This window comes from Meleagris gallopavo, chromosome 2, assembly GCF_000146605.3.
Source record: "Meleagris gallopavo isolate NT-WF06-2002-E0010 breed Aviagen turkey brand Nicholas breeding stock chromosome 2, Turkey_5.1, whole genome shotgun sequence".
Taxonomy (NCBI): Eukaryota; Metazoa; Chordata; class Aves; order Galliformes; family Phasianidae; genus Meleagris; species Meleagris gallopavo.
This window is the reverse complement of record NC_015012.2, coordinates 29224384-29249939: the sequence shown is the minus strand read 5'-3', so window position 1 is coordinate 29249939 and position 25556 is coordinate 29224384. Positions and strand designations below refer to the sequence as shown.

Genomic DNA, 25556 nt, shown 5'->3' with positions numbered 1-25556 from the left:
TCAAGTGCAAGATTTTGGTGTCTGGACACAGATTCAAGATTTTAAATCTTGGTATGAATAATGTCTAGACCTGTTGCTGTCAGGATTTAAAGCTCGGTATGTAGTCTTAGGATGTGCATTTCAAGTAATGAGTTGTTTAAATATGTTTTGATGTTACTTCTCCTTAAATTTTTTACATCTTAATTGGGGAAGGAATATGTAAAAGTTTATTACGTGTCCTTTTTTGAGATGTTTCTTCCTTTTCAGAGGAGTAGGATTTGTCTGCATCAACATGCATATTAGGTTTGTGCCATAGATCATAAAGCTTATGTGACATTGTGCTACAAATACATTAATTAAATTCAGTGTGTTTCTTCCCATCAGTATCTTTGAGAGTTACTTGGAACTCTCAAATTGAGTCACTCTTGCTTTTTTTCTTTTTTTTTTTTCCCCTTCTAAAAGCTGAGAAAATGGGGAATTAGGGGAATAAAAATAGTAGAGTACAGTTTTACAAATGACTTGTGTTTTTATGGCCTAATTCTGAAAAATGATGATCTGAAAGGATTGCAAAATATGTAGAGCAATGAAAAGGAAGTTTTGTGTTACATGTTTTTACATACAGGCAAGATCTAGAAGAGAAAAATTATGTTTTCTAGTAAAGATAAGAGGATACCGAAATATGTAATTGTGAGGAGAATTGCTCATTAAGTAATGCAGAACATCAGTGAGTATATCTTTCAAGAGTAGATTTGATATCTAAAAAGAGAAGAAAATAAAACAAGAGATTGGATGAAGTAAGTAATTGGATTGGTAGCAGCAGGGAAATTGAAAAAAAAAAATGTAATGCAGATATGTAGACAGAAATACTTGAAGTGTGATGAGAGGAAGAAAAGGAGAAATTTACCTGAACATTGAAAGCTATATTTTACATGTATTCTGTTTCCATTAGTTTGTACTCTTGCTGATAAATGCAATCATCTGATGCAAAATACCACAAAAGCAGCTATGCATAATAGGTGGCACTCCTAAGGTAAAAAGCAGAAAACTGAAATACAGAAAATTTCCGGAAAAAAAACACCTAGAGATGCAGAATACAATAGAGAAGAATATCCTGCTTGGAAAGCTTTTATTTAAGAGTCTGGCTGGGAATAAAAGGTGAATCTCTATGAAAAAATACCTAGTACTTAGACTGTTACAGTAGGAAGATCAAGATACAAAATTATATTTCCCACTGACTTTCAGATAATGTACATTCAGCTTTCTAGTTCTCATCACACAATGGTTCTCCTGTTTTCACATAGCACAATGACTATGTCACAGTTTCTTGATGTTGCAAATATTTTTATTTTGGTGAGAACCTTCCTTTTTAATTTTTACCATCAGCTATTTTAACCAATTCCTCAGTATCCCTCTACATGCAAGAACTAAACTAGCTTTCTGTGCTTTATGCCACCTCAGGGAAAGAATAATCAGAAAGGAAGATCACTGAATGGGTGACAGCAGACAGTCACACAAGCAAGCTGGAATCCCAAAGTTAAAATTTGCAGGGCATGTATTATGGTGATATTTTTTAATTTTATTTTTAGTTATTGAGAGGTCATGGATGAATTGGCTTTGACTCGTTGATATAGAAGAGATCACTCTTTCAATAAAAACAAACCTATTATTGTTGCTGTTAAATATTATTATTCTGGAAAATGTGATTTTTGGCTTAAAAACATGTTGTCTCTATCAGGTCACTTGCTTGTAACTAAAGCAGTGAAAGTGGAGTATGGAAAACCACCTTTCATTTATTCAGAACGTTTTTCGAGCAGCAAGTTGGTGATCATTAGAGAAGTCAATCTTCCTCTTGAACATACATTTTTATTTTAGAAGAGCACGTACTTCCATTTGCAGTGTGTTTGAAGCTCTCTAAATATTTTCTTACAATGCAAAAATAGTTACAGCTACTTGATTATTACATTTCTATTTGCATTGTGTAGGAGCAAGAATTATCCTAGCTTCTCCACTCAATAGACTGAGATGCAAAATGAACAATAACTCTAGCTTTTTGAATATCCACCTTCTTGAATATTCTGTCTCTGAGAGCAGTCAGTAAATGATGGCTAAAAAAGAGCATTAAGAAAAAACAAAGAGACTATGCTATGGATATGGTTTAGTGGGGAAATATTGGTGGTGGTGGTAGATGGGCAGTTGGATTGTCTAGGAGGTCTTTTCCAACTGTGGTGATTCTGTACTCATTCAGGGCTTCCCCAAGTGAGAATTGACAGAATTAATAGCTTACAGTGAATTTATCACCTGACTTGCAGTTGCTTTTTGAGTCCACATTAGTGCCTTGGAGCAAATAGTTCCAAACTTTACTGTGTACTGTATAAAAAACCAGCCTCTTTCTGTTGCCTTAATGCAGCAGTAAGCAGAGTGAATTGACAACTTTATTGCTTTTAGGTCCTGGTTTTTAACCACATATGTTTGGATATTAGTATTAGTTATGAATAAAATGCCTATTTTAGGAGGCCACTGACGATTAAAGATGCAATGTAACTTTAAATTGACAAATTTAGATTTTGATCATTATTCATTATTAGGTTCCTTATGCTGAATCGTGGTAGCTCTAGTGAAATAGAATGGTGATTTATGAAGTGTGATTTGATTTATTTTTTGTAAATGTGGATCTTAAAGTGTCCCTGTTGTCTTAAAAAAAATAAAATTTTCCAGAAGATCAGCCCTGACATAACTGGTAACTGCATATTGTATCATTACATGGTATAGCATAACATGGTGTCTTGCATTTGGTCATTTTTCCCAGTGTTAAGTTCTGCAACACACTCTTTTCCTGTAATTATTCAATTTATTTCACAAAGTAATATAAAAATGGGGAGAAAGTGAAGTGCTTGGGATAGACTTGGAGTTACATTAAATGAAATACGTGAATATCAAGTGGTCAAATTGTAGGAAGGGCCATGCAGTATCATTTTACTTGTTTGTTGTGATAAACGTGATTTTGAGCTCACTCACTTATAGTTAGATCTTTAATAATCTGTTCCCCTACAAAATGTTCCTATTGTCTGAAAAAATCTCCTCTTGAAAATGAAATATTTGAAATGATTTTTTTTTTCCAGTATGTTTTGCAAAGTGAAAAAACCTTCCACCTTAGCCTCTCAAAGTATCAGACATATACATAAGACACCTGTCTTTAGGAAACAATTAAAAGAACACCGAAAAACAACTGCTTTGGACATTAAGATTGGATTCCAAAAGAAAATGATGCTTTGTGCTCTTAAGAATATGGAGAATAAGTAAATGAAGAGGGATCTTAGCCCATAACACCTTCATGATAAAATAACATTACTAAATGTTGCAGCCTCGGGAAATGTTCTTGGTTATGTTGTTACTAAGGCGCAAATATTGTCTTGTATTTAAAATAAAGCAAGGTAGAATTAACCTGAATGACTGATGCATTGTTTTAAATCCAGTGTAGTAAATCAAGGGCAGAATTGGATTCCAAATGAGTGACAGCTCATGCAACTATATGCAGGAACAATATGCAGTGTCTAACTATGTAGTAGAAGTACCACAACAACATTCAACTGAAGGGGTTTTGTGGTAGTTGCTATTGAGCATATTTCGTGTTTTGATATGACAGCTGATTATAAACTGCTTATTAAAGTGCATTTTTAAGTTACTTTTTTCTCCTGAGATAGGTTTGCTAAAACACCTCTTGTGTTTCATGACCATGTGCTGAAAAATGTATGCATCTCTTCTTAAATATAGCCTTCATTCTATCTAAAAACACCTCCTAGTTTGTTCCTTGCACCCAGTTACGTCTCTTGTTGCATTTGGTCCATAGCAAGCACGAGTAAATATTGGAAAAGCAGAGGCATACATTAATAATGAAAAAGCAATGTTAAGTTACACCCATATTTTGTCTGGCAATAAGCCCTGCAAAAATAGCCACCCACAGAGATTGTTAGGACTCCTGACCTGGATAGTTTACAATAAAGAGTTTATAAATAACCAAAAATAGAATGGAGCCTTCCCATGGACATTCAGTGCCTTTCTTAACCTCTAAATCTTAAACCTGGATCATCACTGTAGGTTTTCAGTTGCAGTGAACGCAAAGGAATTTGGAATATGCTGAGTGCTTGAGCTGCAGGAACAACAGAATCAAAATGGTTACAGAAAGCGGGGCTTATTGTTGGAAAGGGGTTAGCTTGACATGGTGCCCCTGTGTGTCCTGCTTTTAGCTGATGAGTTCTCAGAAATGGGTGTAGTTTGGAAAGAACATGCTTACCATGTTTATACAGATTTATTGCACAAATCTCAGTGTATTTGAGTTTGTCTCATCTGTGCAAGTTGCTTTTTGTATTTTGTCTAATTTAATTTCAACAAGTCTTTAATTTCACATACATATTTGCTGGGACTAAAAATAGTCATGGTGCTGTCACTGGGTTTTTGTGGGGGTGGGGGCGGAAGGTTGGTTGAGCTTTTGTTCTTCTTTTCATTTTTTTCTTTATGTACTCTTTTATTACGCTTTACTGCTATACAGTTATGTACAGTGTTGGGCTTTTCATTAATCAGTAGGGTACAGTTTTCCTGCAGCAACACTCAGAATGTGTTTTCTGTGAAATAGCAATATTTGCTATTTTTTTTCTTCAAATTGAAGATGTATTTCACAATTTCTTCCAAAATGGAATTTGCTCTTTTCAGAAATTCTTGGGCCGAGTGTACTGCTTTCTAAGAACAAGATGCACTTCTATATGGAAAAAGCAGTGTCAGTCTTGGCTGACCATGATCTTTAACAGCTAACTTTAACTTTTACTTTAGGCCACGACATACTTCATTCATAACATGGACATTATTCACTTACAGCAATATCACATTTGAAATAATGCTGATATTTTAACAAGTACCTAAACTTGATAATTCTGTAAAATTGTCCTCTCTAAAGATATCAAATACATGTTGTAATTATAGAAAAATAAGTTGTTAATGAATTGAGGAATCAATTGTTTTAAGACTGGGTAGGTACCTACTCTTTACTAATACAGTATGTTCTTTAATGGCAAAGTAGCCAGTTTTGCAAAAATAAAGCCAAGCTTTGTGCTAAAATGGGTTCACTTAAAGGAACAAACTTACCAATGAAAGTGTTTTCACAGAGCTTTATAGTAGTATAAATGTGTCTGCAAGCGATCCTGTCTCTTCATACCCCTCAGAAGCTGTGTCATAGCAAAACTTACAGCACAGTCTTAATCTCGTTTTGTGGTGTAATCAGTTCCTGAACTTTTTACGGATTCTTACAGGAGGAGATAACTAACAAATCAGAACTGCCCTGCCAGTTTATTTAATTCAGTACCTTGTCTCTGATAGAGGTAATGGGAGATGCTATTTAGCAAGTGTATGCAAGCCTGACCACTTTCTGCAGTCTGTTCCATGTACTTCCACATGTTCTGCAGTGGTATTATGGATATTAGTGGGTAAGCCTCTGCCTATTTGTTTTAGTACCCATTTATGAATCTTTTCATTATCAGTTTCTCCTTTTCAACCTACTGCAATTGATGGCTTATAGTTGTTGGCAGGCACTTTAAACTCCCATTAAAAGTATCTTGTGCTGGCTTAACTAGTGCAAGGTTGATGTACAGTCCACTCAGCTTGTTCTGCCTCCTCTACAATAGTCTGTCTGGTCATGCACAACTTTTATTAGAGTTCTTTTGGCAGACAATGCTCATATTCTAACGATTCCACAGAGCTACCAATGACTTTAAGTTCTTTCCTTAATTTTATTATCCAGTTTTGAAATTGGAATTGTACAGGTGTATAATCAATGAATATACAGATGTTATAAATATGAAATAAACAAGAGAGTTTGGTTAAGCAGGTTATAATTAAAAAAAGATAATAGATAGAATGCTTACCCATATCCTGGGCTCAGTGCAAAACTCCAAAGGAGGGATCTCCAGAAGAGATCCTCCCCTAGTGGTAGTCAGATCTTAAATGGGTTTAGGAGAGGCGGAGCCAGGCTCCATCCCTTCCAAAAAAGCACAGGTGAATTGTCTTTACCTGTGCTCCCGTGGCTGACTCATTGCTCGTCTCAGGTGATCAATCAGAGGTTCAGGCCGTGATTCAGCAGTTCCCATACAACAGCTAATAGTTTAGTTTTTACCTATGCTGCAGCTCATCAGCCACCTTTTTGTCAGCTCAAGTTCTTGAGGTCCTTCGTCCTTCTGGAGTTCATTACCATTCATGCAATATTTGACTGCTCCAAAAACCTTTGTCATTTGCACAGTTTGAGATTTCATTGGCCATCTTTGAGTTGGAGAAGGAAATACTCAGTAAAAACAGTCCATGAGTATCCCACCACTGACTTTTCTCTCTTCTGAAAAGTGACCATCAAGCCCTACTCTTGCTTCCAGTCCTTCAAGAACCTCTCCTCCAAGGCATTGGTAACTTTGCATTTCTAAAATAAAATATAGGATTTATGCCCTGAATTTTTTTCCTGCAATATTTTTGTGCTGTCACGCTTTACATTATACTTCACATACATTGCTAGTCATTCACCTGTGTACCTTCCTTTTTTCACTTCTGTAAAAGTGATAGATAGGCAGCAGTGGATTGGGAGGTACTGGTTTTCTGCCTAGACAGAAATTCTGTTCATTAAATTCCTTATGTTGTTGGTGCTAAAGGGGATCATCATTACTGGCTCATCTCCTGGACTCCCAAACAATCTTGCTATTGAGGGATGTTTTTACTTCCGCTCAGCAGCACAATCCTTGCTAGTGTCTGTGTTCCACAGAAGAATTCCCACATCATCTGCTTCTTTCTATCCTTTAAGTTCCTGTCATCACTGTGAAGAGACACTGTGTTGTCATCCAAAGAACAGGTTGAGTTCACCTTCTCAGCAGGAGCCCTTCCTTCCCTGGACTTCTCCCTTTACAAGCTCCTTAGCAGGCATGAAGACGCCAGCCAAGAGCCTATGTGACAGTAGCATTCTCCAGGCATTTGTCTCAGCAAGTCAACAAAGCTCTTTCCTGGAAGTAGGTGGCCACCACCAGAGTACTTACTCAACACAAAGCACTCCCTGCCTTTCAGGAACTCACGATTCTTTCTTTTCTTCTTTCAGTCCATTCAGAGCAAAACTTTTCACCTGTTTTAAAACGGAAATTTGGTGTCTTGGGTCTGAGCTCCTAAGTATTGATTTTAGGTGCTCAAGATAACATCAGCCACAACACTTCAGTTTGGATTCCTGGTCTCTTTTTAATCATTCTAAAACAGTTTAAGCTAGGTGATTTTTTATTTCATGCCAAGTTAAAGTTGAGTCCCAGTTAGTAGTGTACAGAAATAGCTGATGTGTGTCACTATGTCTTTCCAGGTAGGTGAGCTGACATTGAGACAGACTGATTGCAACTAATTTTGACAAAACCAATATTTTATTAACTTGCAGGACTATTATTTAAGATAATAAGATTTTATTCACAGCTTTTGTATTGAAATTTCCTAAAAATGCAGGTCAGCATATTTTTTTAATCCTAACCTAAGTACTTGTTCTTTTTAAAGGAGTTCCTTCAGTGGGAACCACAGCAATCAAGGAGGAAAATACTCTTGTTACACATACAGATTCTGTGCATTCTGAAGGTGCTGTTGAAGCAAATGAAAATTCTCACCAAAAAGAACAAAAACAAACGTTGCAGTCCCTTTTCTCTTTGCTCCGTGAAGAGGTTGAGCAGATGGATTCAAAGACACTGCCCCTGTGTCTCCATCAGGTACTTCCTATGATTCTGGATTGCTGCACACTTTGTGATTGAGACTTTTTTTCAGTAGGAAAAAGATGCACTGATTCAACATATGTCAGTATTCATATCTGGACAGTGTATTTTCAAGTTTTGCTGTTTAACAGAGGATGAAGGCAAATATGTCCACTCTAATATATATATATTAAATTATAAGCTGTCTCAGAAGTACATTCTGAAGGAAACTCTCAAAGACAGGCTTTGCATGATATGTAGGACACTAGTGGAATATTTAGGACACAGAAATGCAAGATAGCTGATGTCTAAATCACATTTTGTACCTGAAATTATTTTTGCTACTGCAGACTTCTTCCTAGCTTGAACTTCATGTGTGAATGCTAAGATTCAAGGTTCCTTAGTATATACTTTTTCTAGCACAGTCACCACATCTGCACTACCGAGGGAAATACAGTGTAATTTGAAAAGCACACTTTGAAAAGTATGAGGCTAGGACTCGATGCACTATTAATGCATAGTTCTGTTGTGTTGGACTAACAGTGGGCTGGAAGACTTTTTGTTTGGCTGAAGTAACTCATAGGCTATAGAGACATGATAGTGTCTGACTTGACTTAGTTACGTTGTCCTTATTGTGGAAAATTGGACCACTGTAATATTTTAAATATTTTCACTTTGATGGCACACCTGCATTCTTATTCTCTTTTGACAGAGATGAGAGATGATGTTAGGAGAGGCTTCTTTTTCATATCACAAGTTCTAGATGCTTGACATTTAACATAGGAGGGGTTTTTGTTTTTTGTTTGTTTTGTTGTTGTTTTTTTAAGATTTGTGTGAAGTTAAGTGAAGTTATTTCCTACTGTTCCTTAATTTATTTGAAACTTAGCATTAAGGTTAACCATTTGTACTTACAGCCATGTCAAATTTGGTGTTTGTCTATGAGTCAGTACAAAGGTCTACATTGGAAAACAATACCGTTAGGGCAAGACTTTCAAAACTTGACAAACATGAAGGAGTGTCATTGACCGCAGTAGAGATGAAATCTGCTCACAGCTTCATACCTGAGGAAGCCAAACCCTAAGGCAAACAACCTTTTCAAAGTCACACAGAAACTGTGACAGAACTGAAAACAGTCTGGGTTTCCAGATTCAAACATGTCAACCAAACACATTCTCTTTCTTCCTAAGACATATCAAGCAATTTGTATTGGGATGTTTGAAAAACACATTTTTACTTCTGAGGTTTATATTGCATTTACCAACAAGCACATCACTATTCTTCTGATTTCTAAGAAAAGTCTACCTACTTTTCTGGCAAGCACAAATAAGTTTTTTCATGTTGTAAATTTCTAAGACTATTTGTCAGAGGGGAGGGATGGTCTTTGGTAGAGCTGTCCTGTTGCAAACCCAGTTTTAATTATAGAAATGTCAGTTTTAGGAGGAAAAGACTCATCTTTGTTCTGTCATAACAGCAACAATTCTAATCAAACAGCTGCTGTCTGGCTGAACTGTATGACCTGCTCTATTCTGAAAGAGCTTCAGATTCCAATGTGCTATGCTTTGGGAAATGACATAAGAAGCAGAGAGTCTTTAGATCTTTTTAACAGAGAAGAGTAGCTTCATGAAAGAAAGTGGAAGAAGGTTCCTGCAGTGCTATTGTCTGGATTCTGCTGGTGAACTGGGAGTAACAAAAAAAAAAAAAAGAAATTCATTCGTCTCATGTTTATCTCATGAATTTCAAATGCTTAAAATCTGAAATGTTGTAAATGGGATATAAACAGGAAGCTTGCTGGTATATCTCTGATCTTGCTGTAGGTGTTACTTTCAGTGTCTTTGATCTAGAGATTGTTGTTTTCTCATTAGTCAGGAAGCCTCTATTTCTCCATTTTATCACATTGCACTGTAATGCTCAGGAGAGCTCGACTATGATCTTAGATCATGGTCAGTAATAGAAATAAAATTAATCTATCATTAAACACAGTGCTTCTGTCATTTTATAACTTTCTAATATAATCATTTTTAAAAATTGCTGAAATAAATGTTGTTGTAACAAGACAAAACCCAACATATATTTGAGCAAATTCATTTGTGCGGGTAAACTTATGATATCTTTGTTTGATATTCTCTTTAAGCATCTTTCTTAGAATAAGAGTACGTGCATTTAGTCTAAATATTTCTATTCTCTTAAAACTAAATATGAATCTGCAAAGCAGCCATTTAAAGCTATAATGAAAAGTTCAAATTATATCCCTGCCACTCTCATAAAAATGAAGGAATGCTAATTTTCCTGGGGTTTTTTTTTCCTTTTCAGATAGCTGAGACCTATTTTCAAGAGGAGGAATGTATCCTTTTACCTGTAAAATTTATTATGTGATATTAAAATAATCTGACACGATAAAACAGAAAATACATACTTTGACATTGACTCACAGGTTGTGGGTCAGGGTTAAAATAAGCGAAGAGCAATAATTTACCCATGAGTGAATATACAGTATGTAAGGAGTTCCTCCCTAATCAGACGGCTGCAATATAATTTAAGTAATAAGTCCACTTTCAAAAACTGTGCTGATACAATTGTTTATAGTTGTGCAGAAATGAGGAAGTAAGAAAATGTTTTTAAAGGACATCTGTTTTATAGGGTAAAAAAAGTTTTGTTCAATATTCTAATAACTGAAAATATGTCTGATCTAGATAGGTTTTGTGTTCTGTTGTATCAAACAGGGCACTGTCATAGTAAGAACAAGATTATCACAGTTAGACTGTGAACGATTAGTGTCTAAATTAGAATAAAAATACCAAACACATTGTGCTAAGGGAGATCAGTAACCTGCATACAACAGCAACATGTTCTTTGTCAAGTGCTAATTATTCAAAATCATGCCAAAGTAGTTTGAAGAACTGTCACAGGTTCTTCTGCCTCTAGGACCCAAGTGGTTACTTTGGTTTATTCCTAGATAATGTAAACAAGTTTGGTCAATCAGTTCAAATAGTCAAACTGGTAATAATTAAGATATTTCAGTAATTCTGGGAGATAATAATTATATTAAACCTTGAAATATATATATATATATTTATTATTTTTTTTATTTTTATTTTTTTAATCTGGTCCAGCTATTTCTCTGTTTGCTTTTGAAGAAAAATGTTCAGGCTGTAAAAAGAAGAGGAAAGTTGTAAGCCCTTCATGTGTATATGACTCACTGAGGTGTGTCATGAATTTAACAAAGTCTGTGCATACACGTTATTTATTATGTAATTTGTAAAAAAAATAGGGAGCATGTGGGCAATTATAATGATTAAAGAACAAAGCAAAAGAAACAGTTATGTATCCTTAAATCTTGCCAATTATATTTGGCAATGGTATAAAAACAAGGCAACAGCGATAGCAATGTTTTAAAGGTAATATGTGAAATTACCCATCATTGTCTTCAAAAACATCCATCAGAAAAAGGAAAAAAAAAAAATTATAGCACAAATTAGCAGAATAGAAAAGTTCTGCAGGAACATTATGGCTATTTGTGGAAAAATACACTCAACCATAAAAAACATCCATCAGTATGATAGAAATCGCTCTGGGCAGCCTGGTCTAGTGGTTGGCAATCCTGCCCATGGCAGGGGGGTTAAAATTAGATGGTCTTTGAGGTCCTTTTGAGGCCATTCTATGATTCTATGATGAAATACATTTTCTCTTTCATAGAAATTTTATGGGGGAGCCTTAAATTTATATCTGATCAAAGGATATATTTAAAGTGCAATATACACCTGACATGTGGAATTCAATACCACAGTATAATACATATTTATGAAGGAAATCTCCCCTGTACTTGCAGCCATCAGTTTCCCAAGGTTAATAAAGAACTTACTTGATCATGTTACATTGTGTTAATTATTCATGATGGGTATTTTAATTCATCCAGTGTAGAACTGCCTATTTAACAATAATTCAGGGTTGTTGCTGTGATCCTCTAAGGCTATCTTTCTGATCTCTGTTACTGTTCCCAGTAACAGAATTCTTGAGGGCAAGGAATATTCTTTCTGTTAATATTGTTGTTTATAAGCCATGCCATTTATATGGTGCATGAGCCTAACAAAAATTACAAATGCCTCTTATGTTTTTATAAGAATTACTTCAATATTTTAATTAAAATGAATAATGGAAATTATTTTTTCTATATTATTAATGTTTGTTCAGAATACTTCTATACTCGTTGCACTGTGTAATTAAATTCGAGCTGATAAACGTGGCCTTAAACAGAATAACAAACAACTCGAGTTTGATGGAGCTAGAAATACCCTCCACTATTACAAATTATAAAGATACATTGTACAAATATGATGATAACCCTAAGGGAGAGAAAGAGTTCTTCATGGAGAAAAAAATGAAGCAGAATCTTTACGAAGAAGAAAGAAAGTAGTGCAGCTGTCCAACAGTGTTGAATACAGTGGTTGAATAGGGGAAGTGTGTTTTGTGAAGTTTCAGCTGTTGACGTTTTTTTGATACTGATCTCCAGCTGATGAGTAAAAGGAGTTGTATTTTCATTTAGTTATGTTTATTGACACATAATTGTATTTCTTGAGAGATGTGTACTAGCATTTGTATCATTGTTTTGCTTTTCACTTCCAAGAGCTTCAATTTACCTTACAGTTGTCAACAAAGTAAAGTGTTGCTCATCTCTTTTCTAGAAAATCTTCCGTTGGCTACAAGACATGTGAAGAGGTAACTGCTGAAAAGAATAGAGTTTTCATTTTTGGAACTTATCTTTGTTCTTATTTGCTGTATTCATTTTCTCCCTTGCACAGAGATCTGGATGCTAATTATTGTTCAGTCTGACTTAATGGTGTTTCAGATACATTACGATTTTCCATTCAAATATGATGTCAAAAACAAAGAAATAGTAGTATGTCCACATGTGTGTGCATTTTTCTTTAACCAGCCTTTAAGATGAGAAGGCAATGAAGTTCATTCAGCTTGAACGATTGTATCATGAACAACTGCTTGCAAATCTTTCTTCCATACAGGAGCAGTGGGGTAAGTACAGGCTAAACTAATATGATAGTAGGAAGAGTTCACTTGTTTTGCCTTTGTAAATAACAGTGTTTGTTTTGCGAGCTTAAAGCCAATAAGCAGCAGAAATAGCATTTATACCCAGATTTCTCTAGTTTGTTATGAGAAGAATATTCCTTCTCTGGACCCCTTCATGCATGTTTCATGAAAAAGGTGCCAATAATTTATTCATTATATATAAGCCCTATAGCTTTTGGGAGTGTATTTTTACTTCAAGTTTCAATCTGATGTGATGTAAATAAAGCACCTTATGGCAAAATACGATGCTTTTTACACAGTCTAAAACAAGATTGTAGAGCGTAACAGTGGAGTAATTGATAATTTTTCCCCATCAATTAGTTTAATGTGCATGTTTTATGATAAGCAAATATTACTTTTGTAATAGTTTGGATATTTGAATTTAATTCAGAAAGAAAATGGAAAGCAGCAGTCTCTAGTCCAGATAGAACGTTGAGGAATTCAGCTAAAGGACTGAGTAGTGAAGAGTTGGAAAAGCTTACTAAAGTTTGTTCTTCACATCAACAGTAAGTATGATGTTACTTCTTTAGTGCTAACATGTTAGTGTAGCTGTTGTCTGCTTACTATTACAGTGTGTTTTAAAACGGTTGTTTAAAATGGTCCAGACCCAAAATAAAATCTGCATCCCATTGCCTTCAGTGAATTTGATAATATAAGCACATAAGAGATTATACCCAATCCCTGGGTCCAATTGACCCAGGGAAAGATCTGATAGTTCATTGGTGAATGTCCTACCTGCTAGATCTTGAGTTTAAAGGACAGACAGAAAAAATTATACTAACTGCCACTGAAAAATGATCAGCCAAAAGGCACTCTCAATCAAATGGGGAGAGAAAACTTCTTCAAATATATTTGCATGGGCTTAGTCAGTCTGGATACAACAGAAGACAAAATACTCCTGTTGTTCTTAGGGTATGGTTTATCTTCCACATTTTTTTCCTGAGTGATGTTTCAGAAATTGGAAAACTCCCAGGCTGACCGTCAGAACCCAGGCTGAGGTTATTTACTTTTGTTTGGGAAGGAATTTGCAGAAAGCATAAGCCTGCATTTCTGCAAGAGGAAGAGGCAGCTCTAGCACGGCAAGTTTACTGCCACTGCTGCTGCTTCTGCAAGGTTACTCTTGAGTGCCTGCAGGGTTTCTCAACCTACGTTTCATTATACGTGACCTTGTAAGCTCACACAAAAATTAGGACACAAGACTATTACGATTTATGTGCTGCAACTTGCAGCACCTCCCTGGGCAATGAATTGTTGCCTTGTTAAACATTACTCAGCTTTCTCCTTCTAATTTTTTCCAAGCAGCCTCACTTAAATACAGAAATTCATTTATGTAAAGTCATTCGTAGTCCTGAGGAAGCCTGCAACTTGAGAAAAAATTAAGAACTGTGTTCATTTGCCGTGATTAGTTCTCCATATTTAATATTATCACTTTTCCAAGCTCTCCAGGCAAAAGCCAATTTGCTTTTCTTGTTTCATATTTGTTTTCAATGTTTTAAGATCACTTTATTTTGAAATTAAAATGATACTTTAAGCCAGGATCTTCGAAAATATGAGCTTTTTGTTTTTGTAATTGAAAGTAATTTACACGCTGTGCACGAATGTTTACACAGTTTGCAAAGTCCTTACGATTAACAGTGCTGACACACCTGTGAATCCCAGTGGAACCAGTGGGAGCTCCTATATCATACAATACCCAGGAAATATGTCCCAGTGTAAACAGTCTAGAGGGAGGAAAATAAGGGTGAAAGGTGTTTTTTTTTTTCTTTTCTCAACGTCTGTTAAAGTGATCAGAGTTTTTATACTAGTAGATATTGCGCCCTTACATTTTTTAAGTTGGCAATGTTTTCTTTTAGCATGAAGTTGTACAGGAATTTAGATCACAATATCACAGAACTGTAAGGGTTGGGAGGGACCTCTGAAGATCATGGCTAAAGCAGGTTGCACAGGAAGGCACCATGATGAGTCTTGAATATCTCCAAAGGAGACTCTCTGAGCAGCCTGTTCCAGTGCACCCTCTCAGTAAAGAAGTTCTTCCTCATATTTGTATGGAACTTCCTGTGTTGCACTTTTTGCCTGTTACCCCTTGTCCTGTCAGTACACGCCACTGATTTCAATGATATTTGTTATAAAGAATGCTGTTGTTGAGTAGTGTGATTTATGCCTTTTTTTCTTTATTGCCACAGGCCACAGGCGCCCAAAAATAAGGTAAGCAGCCATTTCTGTATCTTCTGCTTTGCTGAAGGTTGCTAATAAACGTATTTTTAACATTATTTTAGTTTTTTCAGTTTAGTAGAGAAATTGTTTGAAGCACAAATGTTTCAAAAAGTCGTAGTATTCCTGTTTAAGCCCCAAAATTACAGGAAATACCGTCATATTTTACAGCCAGGAGTTGCAGAAAATACATCAGAAAGCGGTTGTTTGCTCAAGTTAATTGGATCAGAGAATTTAAAGGAAAGAGAAGCTGCTGCTTTCAAATCAGGTATGTGTGTATACGTACATGCATTTGTTTGGAATAATATCTTGTAATGATGTATTCGTGTAAATACTATATAAAGCTGTTTCATTTGAAGCTACTTTTGGATTACCACAAATTGATCCATTTTTTGTGTATTTTTTCACAACAATTGCACAATGGACATACTATGCAATTTTAATTAGTAATTGATATTCAGAAGTGTAGTAAACTAATTCTAGCCTCTATCAGAAAAGGTTTTTGTAGATGAGTATGCATTTATAGCAGCCTTCCTAAGCTAAAATTTATGTCAAACTAGAGATAAGATACATGAACAATGACAAATATTCTAAATTGTGGCCATTTGATATATTTAAAAGTATGATATACTGATTATAAGCCACATCTTTCTGTAAACAGAACAGAAAATTAAGGAGCTTGTGGGGAGTCTAGAAGAGCAAGTTATACTTCAGCTAATTTTTTTCAGTACATGCTTTTATGTCAGTTTCATTTTTCTTCTCCTGCCTTGGGGCAGCAGCTGCTTTATTTGAGTAATGTGTTGGAATAATCATTGAAAATTAGTAAATTGTTGCAGTGGAGACAGAGAGGAAAAGAGCATTGTTTGACTACTATGCTACACTTCATCTTCTATCTCAGCTTAAAATGTTTTTTTATGCTGTATTCAAGTTGCCCAAAATGGCCTAAACTGAGGACATTTCCTCAAAAACAGATTAACTTCTCGCAAGAAGAGAGTTGACCTAGATAGCATCCAGAGGTCCCCTTCAATATAAACTATTCTACAAGTGTATTTCATCCTGAATCCAGAAAGTTCTGAGAATTTGGAGTTAATGGCAACTCTCTAAATATGTGGATTCTTCTCATCTTCATCTTCTTTTACTGTGACCACTATATTGCCCCTTCTCTGTCTTTGTTCATGTAATCAAACTAAAAACAAAATACAGAACAAACATGCTCTACAACTCAGAAAGCAGATCAAAAAGACTGAATGCTTTTTAGTTTTGGATGATTGAAAGAACATGGAAAAACATTAGACACTTGCAATTTGGTCATTGTTTTTATTCCAAGTAGGAACAACAGCTTTCTGGAGAGCAAAAATTCTGAACTTTTGAAACTTGTGAGTTAAGTATCATTTTGTTTCATTGTTAAATCACAGCATCTAGGCATTTAAAATTAATGTGTAATTAATTGATGGTATAAATGGACTTCCTAAGTGTTTTCAAAACATCATCAAAACCCTTGGGTTCCTCTGAAATGTTTGTGAATTAATAAGATTATATATATCAATAGAAAGCTGTTCTAGCAGTGTTAAATTCTTTTTCAATACAAAGTTAGGAATATTTCAAGTGTAACTCAAGATTAAACGCATAGGACTTACAAGAGACACCTCTCACAAGGTTAGTATGTTCTTGAGGAGGCGATGACTCCTTATCCTGGCTGATCTCTTGATTTGTAAAGGCAGTGCATCTTTTAATAAAAACAGTGGTAATGCTGCCCCTCGCAGTGTCCATATGTCAGCAGCATGGGGCTTTTGTCACAGTTAGGATTTGTGTAAGGAGAATACCAGTACGAACTTAGTGCAGAAAATGAACAGAGATGATCCATAACTCTGGATTTGTATATATTTCACTGAGTGCTGCATAAAAAAATAGCCAAACTGTGGCTGAATTGTACAGTGCTCCAGTGATAAGGACTAGAAGCAATATTTGCATTTCATAATTCACAATTTTGTCTGAACTCCAGCAGAATCCTATGCTACTACAACTCTACAGTTTATAATATATAAACTAGCCACTTCAACATTAGCCCAAGTGCATGGGCCTTCTCACTGCAAACTTAAAATGCTTACCATCTCCTTTTGTGGGCTTTTTTTCTACCTCAGAATGAAACTTGTTTTGTTTTGTTTTTGTTTTCCTACTTTCTACATAGAAATGTATCTGCCAAAATGAAGGGTGAGCTACTGAACTGCTAGTAAAAATATGACTTACAGCAAGACAGGAAAAGGATACACTCAAGTGATTTGAAGGCAGTCCTTCATGTGAATTCATATTCTATTACTCTTTTCTCTCTGGAAGATTTTATCTTTGATTCTACCAGCAGAGAGACTGACCCATTTAGGCTATGTGTATATATGAAAGGGTGAGAATTGATTCATTCTATATTCATCAATTTATTTGGTTTCTAACTGAAAACTTAAATGACCTTGGTGTTCACTGAAGATAATCAAGTTCATGTGTCATGAAGCATTCTCTAAAGAAATGATGAGTTTAATGGCACAGTTAGCATCAGTTTGCAGTGCGTACACATATAGCCCAATTTCCAAGAGGGGGATAAACTTCTTATTAGTTGTCTTACGGTGAATAAGGAGGAGAGACAAGGATGGAGGTGTGTGAATTCTTCACAGGTAGCGTTCTCAGCGCTCTCTGCTAGACAGCCTTGTATTAACAGAATGAAAAAGTGGTGACTACAGGTTTTTGCCATGAACAAAACAAGTGGCAGTTTTATAGGAACTCTGTTTAGGAAAAAAAAAGTTCTAAATTGCTGTAAGTGCTTTTGCTGCTAAAAAATTTTCTGTAGAACCTTTGTTATATCTCTTACAGATAAAAATTGCTGCCATGTTGGTGGGTACATTTCATTTTCACTTTGTAAGAAAAGCATGTTCCCTAATTTAAGTCTGAGTATTTGTCTTAACTTGCCTTGAGCATATAGCAGGTATGAGTTGTCTTAGGAAGTGTTCTGAAATGAGTATAAAGAACATATTAAAAGGTGCTGAAAATTTGACATGGAATGTAGCAGTGATCATTACATCTCAATTCTTGTACCTCCGTAGGCAGATAGCAATGCTGGGATCATTTATTACTTTCTGAGGAATACAAGCCTGTAGAGCTCAAGGGCCATCTTTCACTGTAATGAGTTCGATTTAATTTCTGATTCCATTTAATCTTTGATGTTACAATTGGCACTGCCAACAAAGATGCCTATTGTAACGTAGATGTATTCACTAGGAAAAACTGACAGATGGTAACAAAATCTTGTCCTAATAATCCAGGCTGTGTTTGACCTCATGACCTATACGTGAGAGGCTCAGTATCCCATTACAAATCCCTTGGGCTATCTACTCATCTGTGCCTATTTTTCAAAAAGTCCCTGTCTCATAGCCATTTCTTCATTCATAAGCCAGGTTCTCAATACCCTTCCAAGTGTTAATCTCGTTCTGATTTTTGTCTGCATTTTAGATGGCTGGATATTCTTTTTTTTAATTCCCTAGCCTGTCTTTTTTATGCTGCTTTGTACTTCATTGTCTTTGAAAATGGGGAGAGTATGGAATTTAATAAAATCACTCAATAAAATGAATTAATGTGAACATTTCTTAAAAGACAAAAGGGTGTGACCTTGTTTCATGTAAAAAGGGAAGGAAAGTGCTCAGATTTAAAGTGATGTTTTAACAGGTGGGGGAGGATGAGGTTATCGTAAAGATCTTCAGTCATTGTCAGAACACATTCTGTTAATGAGGGCAGTGTTTGATCTCTTTGTTAATCTATTTATGAGACCTTTCTGCTTTTGGATGTGACCCAAAAAAATGCAAACAAGCATTTTCTAGAAGTAGGAATTTTTTGTTTGGAGCTACTACTATTACTGTTTTTATTAAAGTATGGAAAAAAAGATCATTTCTGTTAGAGTTAGCTGTGACTACTCCCTTCTCTTCATAATCATTAAGGGCAAGATTTGACTTTGAGATTCTTATAATGGCTAATGTCTAGTAATTTCAAGCACGACTCAGACCAACCATCTATTCCTTCATTAGCAGATCATATCAATGGTAGGTGAATCACAAGCCATGTAGAATTCCTTTCAGTTCTCTCTGAAATTTCACGAGAGAAATCAGTTTTTATTTGTATTGTAAATATGACCACATAAATAAGCTGAATCCCATTTTTAATATGTAAACTAACATCTAAAAAGGAACTTGTTACACAGTGTTACATAAAATATTATAACTGGATTTTTAATTTACAATTAATCAAAGGAGCTTGTTACCCACTTAAAAGAATGTAATTTAAAATATATTAAATTAGCATGATTTCAGCTTTCTTAAAGAACTAATGAGATCTTCCTGAGTGGTAGTAGATACACTGGCATCAGAATACAGCTTTCAGTAGTTATTAAGTGCATTTATTTGTGCTTCAGGCCTCCATAACGTGTGCCCACTAAAATATGCTTTAGAAGCTGTTCAGAAAGACATATTTTTCTGAAAGCATGGGAGTGACTCTCTCTCTTTTCAGGTGGACACTGAAGTGTGTGCTCAGCCTGTAAGAATGCACATAAACACTTTGTCAAATCGGGAGTCAGCTTTTCAGACTACAAAATTTTTATTTGCCTGGAGCACAGAGACCTGTCCTTTATGGGAGCACATCTCAAGGATTAGATTACAACGTTATCAAATCACAGTATACTCTTTCTGCTGATGCTTTGAATCATCTAAAAACACTGCAACTGTTTTCCTGTCGCACTTAGGTACTGAAACTTGTCCTGGCAACCGACCAAAGAAAGAAGATCAACAGCCGAGCTCCCGTCTTACCGGTGAAAAGCAAACTGAGGAGCAGAAGGAGGCGGTGAGTCTTCTGGTAGCTGCAGGAAAGGACCACATGGAGGAGCAGCACTGCAGTGCAGAATCAGCACTGGAGCCACACACCCAGTCCACAGGGACAGTGGGCAGGCCTTCTCCGGGCTGTTTATCATCGGGGGATGCTGGCAAAGATAACAGTTTGCTGCTGAGAGAAAAGCAGATCTCTAAGGATGCAGAAAAAATAGAAGAGACAGCTGGCAAACCCGGAGTAAAATTCTCTCCCAGGCCAATGGTAGACGCCTTGGTTTTAACAGATGCTGATTATATGCCTGCTGATTTGGTTTCTACTGATAAAAACGTACAAGCTGATAAAAATCTTCTCAGATCAAAACTTGTTGCTAGCTCTTCAGAAATCACTAGTGGCCAATTCGGAAACAGCGATTTAAACCAGCAACAGAAACGGCCCGATGATGACGATAATGAAAAATCTTCCCAGGACAGAACTGCTTCAAATGTATGCTCTGAAAGTAGTAAAGTATCTGAGCATGAGAGTACTGCCCATTCACGAGTATGCAAGGAAAAGCAGAGAGCACCAGGACAGGAGGAAAAGGTAAAAAGTGAAGAACAAGAAGATGTCTATCTCAGATTTTTAAATGGCAACATAATAGACACTGAAGAATCATTTGCAAACTTAGCAAATCAAGAAGAATTTGACGCTGTCCCAGATATTTCACCTGAACGAGCATCTTACAGCTCACTGGAAGCTTTATCACTAGATGACAGCTTTTCTTCTCTTGATGAACTTGCAAGAAGGATAGAGATTGCTGAGGTAAATATTGTGAATCCTATAAAACCCTCCACGTTATTTCATCGTTATTTCAAAATATTTTAGGTATTGCCTATTTCAAAATGTGTTCAATATCTCTTATTTCTTTAATCTGAAGTCTGTATGTATTTACTTGTTCTGAGTTAATTCAGAGGGAAAGTTCCCTTTTATCTGTTTGCATCCTTCTGCCAAGTGCTGCTCTGTGCATCTAAAAATTACATTGATTTTTACCAATTAGTGTGAACTCCATTTTTATTTGTAACATAAACTGTTAGGAGAGAGGTTGACAGTTCCTGTTAAATTATGATTTTATTTAAGGGGTCTACATAATACCTGTTTATAACATGGATTTTTTCTATTCAAAGAATAAAATTTACTTTTCCACTCCAACTAAAGGTGAGAAGAGCTGCATATGTAATAAACTCTATAAATGCATGTATGGGCTTTAAGTTTGCCAGGCTCAGGCAGTTTTATTGTTCAACCAAGCTTATGGAAAAACTTCTAAACCTGAACCCACCATAGGCCGCAACAAGGATAAGTGCTTCACAAGCTGAAGTGCCCTTCTGAGAACATATATATTAAATTTTATTGCTGTATGACTTGGTCAGAGAGTGTGTGATGCCTTCTACACCTTATCTCCTGTTTTTGTTGCGTTTGCAAATACTGGACTGTAAAAGCTTTCCCTTTAAATGTACAAATGGGATTATTTTGAAATTATGTGATTTCAGTTGCTGGAGGGGAAAGACTGAAGAAGGTGTCTTGTTGGTTCATCTCTATTTTTAATGCATTTAACAGTGCAACAACCCTTGGCAATAAAAAGTAACAGTACTTTTCTACAGATCAGAAGTTAATACATATAGATCAAGACCCATAATCAGCCACAGACTGCAGCCAAGCGGGGAACTAAATACTGGATATGCACATTAATGTTATTACATCTTTGGTAAAATCTCCAGAGCTAGAAACAAAGCATTTTATGTTGTGGGTTGTTTTTTTTTCCCCACCTAAGCAGCTTCTTTTCTACCTTGCAATATCAGGCATCCTGATCACCCCTATGACACCTTGTCTTTCTGTGGGATGTCAGGAAGCATGTCACATACCAAGACTGAAGGTCCTGTATACAAAGCTGGTTTTACTTCAGCTTTTTTGGATTCAGTGGTAGCTATACATGAGCTCTTCACAGCACATACATGTGGGATCCCACATATACATTAATATAGGAAATCAAACTTTGCAGTGAATCCACTGCCTTATGTTCACTCATTTCCAAGGAGATAATTGTTTTATGTAGAAAAATCATAAATTAACCCTATAGCTGCTATTTTTAAGTTGCTATGCTTGAGCTACTTGCATTTAAAGGATTGCATAGGAAGGAGCATATTGATACTGTTAGAATAGTGATGCTTCTATTGATTGGGCCAGTGGCCAATGACAACAGTCATTGCTTTACAGGGAATCCAGTGTCATTTCTAGTTTGCTGTCATACTGCTAGTACTGCCAGTACTCTGATGGCAAAACTGAGTCTCTAGAGAGGTAAAAAGTACCTTGAGTCTTTCCATAGCATTTTTAAAATATTTTTGCTATGTAGCTCATGATGTTGGCTGTCACTGCTGGGAGTCTTTTCCAGTCTTTCTTAGGAAGAGACCTGAACTGTGTAGGGCTGGGGGATTAAATCAGGGAGAAGCAAAGATGCATTCATTTTGACACCAATTAAAACTTGTGATATGCAATGCCTGGGCTTGTTTTACAATGCTTGATATTGCTAGGTATAGCAGGGTGTGTAGCCTGTATTGTTTCATTATACATTTATATTTTGTTTTCCCAGTTAATCTTATTGCCAGTCATCACCCTTGGGGGCTGCATTTCAGACTTGGTGTTCACCTGCAACTTCCTTGGAAGGCACCAGGAACTGGCAGAGCATGCCACCTCTCAGACATGATCACTATTTACTTACGCTGACTTTGTTTTAGTGCTAAAATAAGATTCTAATGATATTTTGACAAGCAGACTGATCTTTGCATCCAACAATAACATTTTTTCCTTTCTTGTTCTACTTGTCTGCCTTTGAAGTTGAATTGTTCTGATTGTGGCCATCTAATAAGTTTACAATGTTTTCTTACAATAATTATGAAAGAAGTACTACAAATGCATTGTGTAGACACAAGCAAGCACAACAACAACAAGTCCTTACATGAAATGTGCCAGTATGACAATTTAAAATAAAAAGAAGTCAATCAATGTGACTACGATCAAACTTTTCCTGGAGCAAATAGTTACAAAATTGTCACAAGTAAGTTAGAAAGGAGGGCAAAGATTAAGACCGTTTTGAAATAAACTAGGTACAAAAATCATATGGTAGGATCAATATTATTCATTGGGGGGTGTAATAATTTACTGTAAATGGGAAAGGATAAGTACTTGTGTTGGAAGGGATTTTTTTTACCCCATATTGAGCACAGTTGTCTCACAGATTTCTGTAATTCAGATCCTTTATGTATGTCCCTTGCTTTTAGGCTACTATTTGCAATAATTAATTAAAGACCGAAAATCTACTAATTTTTTCTTCTGGCTTTAAATAACTTGAAAACTGAAATAGTGTTTTACATATTTTACAGTCAGTTGTTCTAGGTATTTCTCTACTAATACTATCCATGCAAACTTGTGTGCAAATGATGGAAAATCACTGAAGCTATATAGAAAGTGCCTTCATATACCTAGTAAAGAGCTTCAGAGCATATCAACAGTTGGCAGTGACAGATTTCAGAAGTACATGACAAAATGGCACACTAGCAATCACACAAATTGTAACCTCAGTAATGTAAGGTGTGTTTTGCCGTATCAAATAAAGCTTTATATCTGCGAGATTATTAGGGAAATGAATAAAATTTTGGTTTTTTCTTAATGGCCAATTATCATTTGAAATTTGTTTCAGAAAGTGGAAGTATTGAGACTCCTTACCACAGTGTAAAGTAGTAGCTTTGGATTGCACTTTTTGTATACAAAGATTTCAAAATCTACTGAATATGTACTAAGTGGCAGCTGATTTGGGTGCAGAAATGAAGTCTTCACCTACCTGCACAAAGTGTAGAGACAGTGCTTTGTTGAGATCCCTTGTCCAATTGTATGGCTCAGGTCCTGTAGTTTTAAGTTTGCTTGGTGTCAACTGCAAGCAGATTTTGGATGGCTGTTGTGAAAGCTCCACTCAAGTAGTTTTATCGAGGCCAGCAGGACTGAGTAACTATTCTCAGTTACATAGAAAGCCCAATAGCATCCGTTGTTAATTATTTAACCTGGAATTAAGGAAAAAATCCATGTTTCACTACTGTCTGTTACCTGTAGCTCTTTTATGGCGCACAGCGCAGCCCACAGCATGGCCTGGTGCAGGCCTGCATTTTTCCTTTTGTGATTCAAGCCAAGCACAGGCTTGACTTGTGGTTAGCTGTATTAACCACACTTCCCTCATTAAATTCAAATTTAAATAATGATTTCTGGCTTCTTAAATTCCTCCTACCTCTGTTCTGCTGCTTTTGATGGCTGTTTAATTAGTGGGAGATGGTTCTAATGTAATCCTTTTCTATACTGCTTTGAAGTCTTTCTAAATGAAAGATGCAAGAAAAAATATTTTACTTACAGTTGTTTTAATTGAATGAGATTTTATTGGTAGTGAGATGGGCGCTATTCATACGTGACAGTCCTAAGTGCAGTAATGATATTTTTATGACTGAAAATCGAAAAATAAAATGTGGTATTTTTGTTAGACAGTTTTCAGCTGCAGTCGAGAATGTGGTAGAAAGAAAGCTGTAAACATGGCTTTGTGCAGAACTCCATATGCTTGTATTTGTATTTGCATTTTAAGAATAAGCTGTCCCTGAATAGGAAGCATAGCTTTGTAGTTGCTTTGCAGAACAAAAGGAAAATCTGGATGCCATGTCAGGTGAAAGGCAGATGAAATAATGTAGGTATGAACTGCATATCGTGTAAAAACATTCTGATCAAAGAGAGCTTTAAAAGTGTGATCTATGGCTCTTGCTGGGTCAGGAGCGTAACATTACCATAAATGATCGTGTTACAAAATCAAAAGCCCTGGCTCACTCTTTTTAAGAGAAAGAATATGTTTAGAATAGAGAAACTGTGCTGTATCATTTAAGTCTTTTACACCTAGAAGTAAATCCTGAAATGTTCATGGGTGCTGGCAGCAAAAGTAAGTGAGCTTCATTGTAGCAAGCCTTTTACATAACTGTAATCGCTGGGACACATTTCCAGGTAATCCCATCAGACCTAGCCCTCTGCTTTTCAGCATGGAGGAGACAGAGCCTGTGACACAGTCATACAAGAACTAGCAGGAGCCAACAGACAAAATGAAGTGTGTGGAACAGACTGCTGCACTTTACTCTTAGGAGAGAAGTAAAAATACCCCACTGCACCCAGGTGAGGTTCCCAAGTGCTATCAGAACCAAATGTGAGCAGGCATATCTGGCAGCAGCTAGTCTGCTGCGTGGGTGGCTTGGGAGGAGCCATTGATCCTCTTTATAAAAGCAATACCATACATAGAAGCTTAAAATAATCCACTCTTTTAAAGGACATAATGTCATGTTGCCCTCCTAAATAAATGAGTCAAATTAATGAACTCCTCCACAATCCCCCTTCCTTGTCACAACATGGAAGCACAAGCATTTATTTTCCGGCTGACCTGATAAATTTTCATGGCAGTTCTGCAAAGCTAATTCAATATCACCAGTAGAAGCTTCAACCCAGTGGTGAGAAGCATGCAGGCTGTTACTGCTGCTTCACTGGTATCACATAGCAGTCTTCCATACACTGATTTAAACAATTTCTTTTCACACTTTCACTACATTATAAGTACTTCATTGCGTTGTTTCATTAAACCACTCGAGC

The 25556-nt window shown here is 36.1% G+C and overlaps 1 protein-coding gene and 1 long non-coding RNA gene across 5 annotated transcripts in view; one reads left to right on the top strand and one right to left on the bottom strand.

Annotated features, from left to right (window-relative positions):
* Positions 1–25556, top strand: part of CNST (consortin, connexin sorting protein) — a 45210-nt gene that overhangs the window by 14225 nt on the left and 5429 nt on the right. For 3 of the 4 annotated variants that reach the window (XR_002111866.1, XM_003203990.3, XM_019612761.2), the window contains 7 exons: positions 7531–7736; positions 10029–10059; positions 12657–12743; positions 13189–13303; positions 14981–15002; positions 15180–15276; positions 19783–20663. Coding sequence is in view for 3 of the 4 variants with exons in the window: in XM_003203990.3 (XP_003204038.1) it covers positions 7531–7736; positions 10029–10059; positions 12657–12743; positions 13189–13303; positions 14981–15002; positions 15180–15276; positions 19783–20663 (1439 nt within the window). In the remaining variant the exon portion in view is untranslated. Of the gene's footprint in view, positions 1–7530; positions 7737–10028; positions 10060–12656; positions 12744–13188; positions 13304–14980; positions 15003–15179; positions 15277–19782; positions 20664–22485; positions 24165–25556 lie in introns of those variants that run through there. The other variant, XM_019612762.2, reaches the window with a different exon arrangement.
* Positions 24170–25556, bottom strand: part of LOC109365953 — a 30853-nt gene continuing 29466 nt past the window's right edge. Inside the window, exon 6 of the long non-coding RNA XR_004158847.1 lies at positions 24170–24255. This is a non-coding gene — a long non-coding RNA (uncharacterized LOC109365953). The remainder of the gene's footprint in view (positions 24256–25556) is intronic.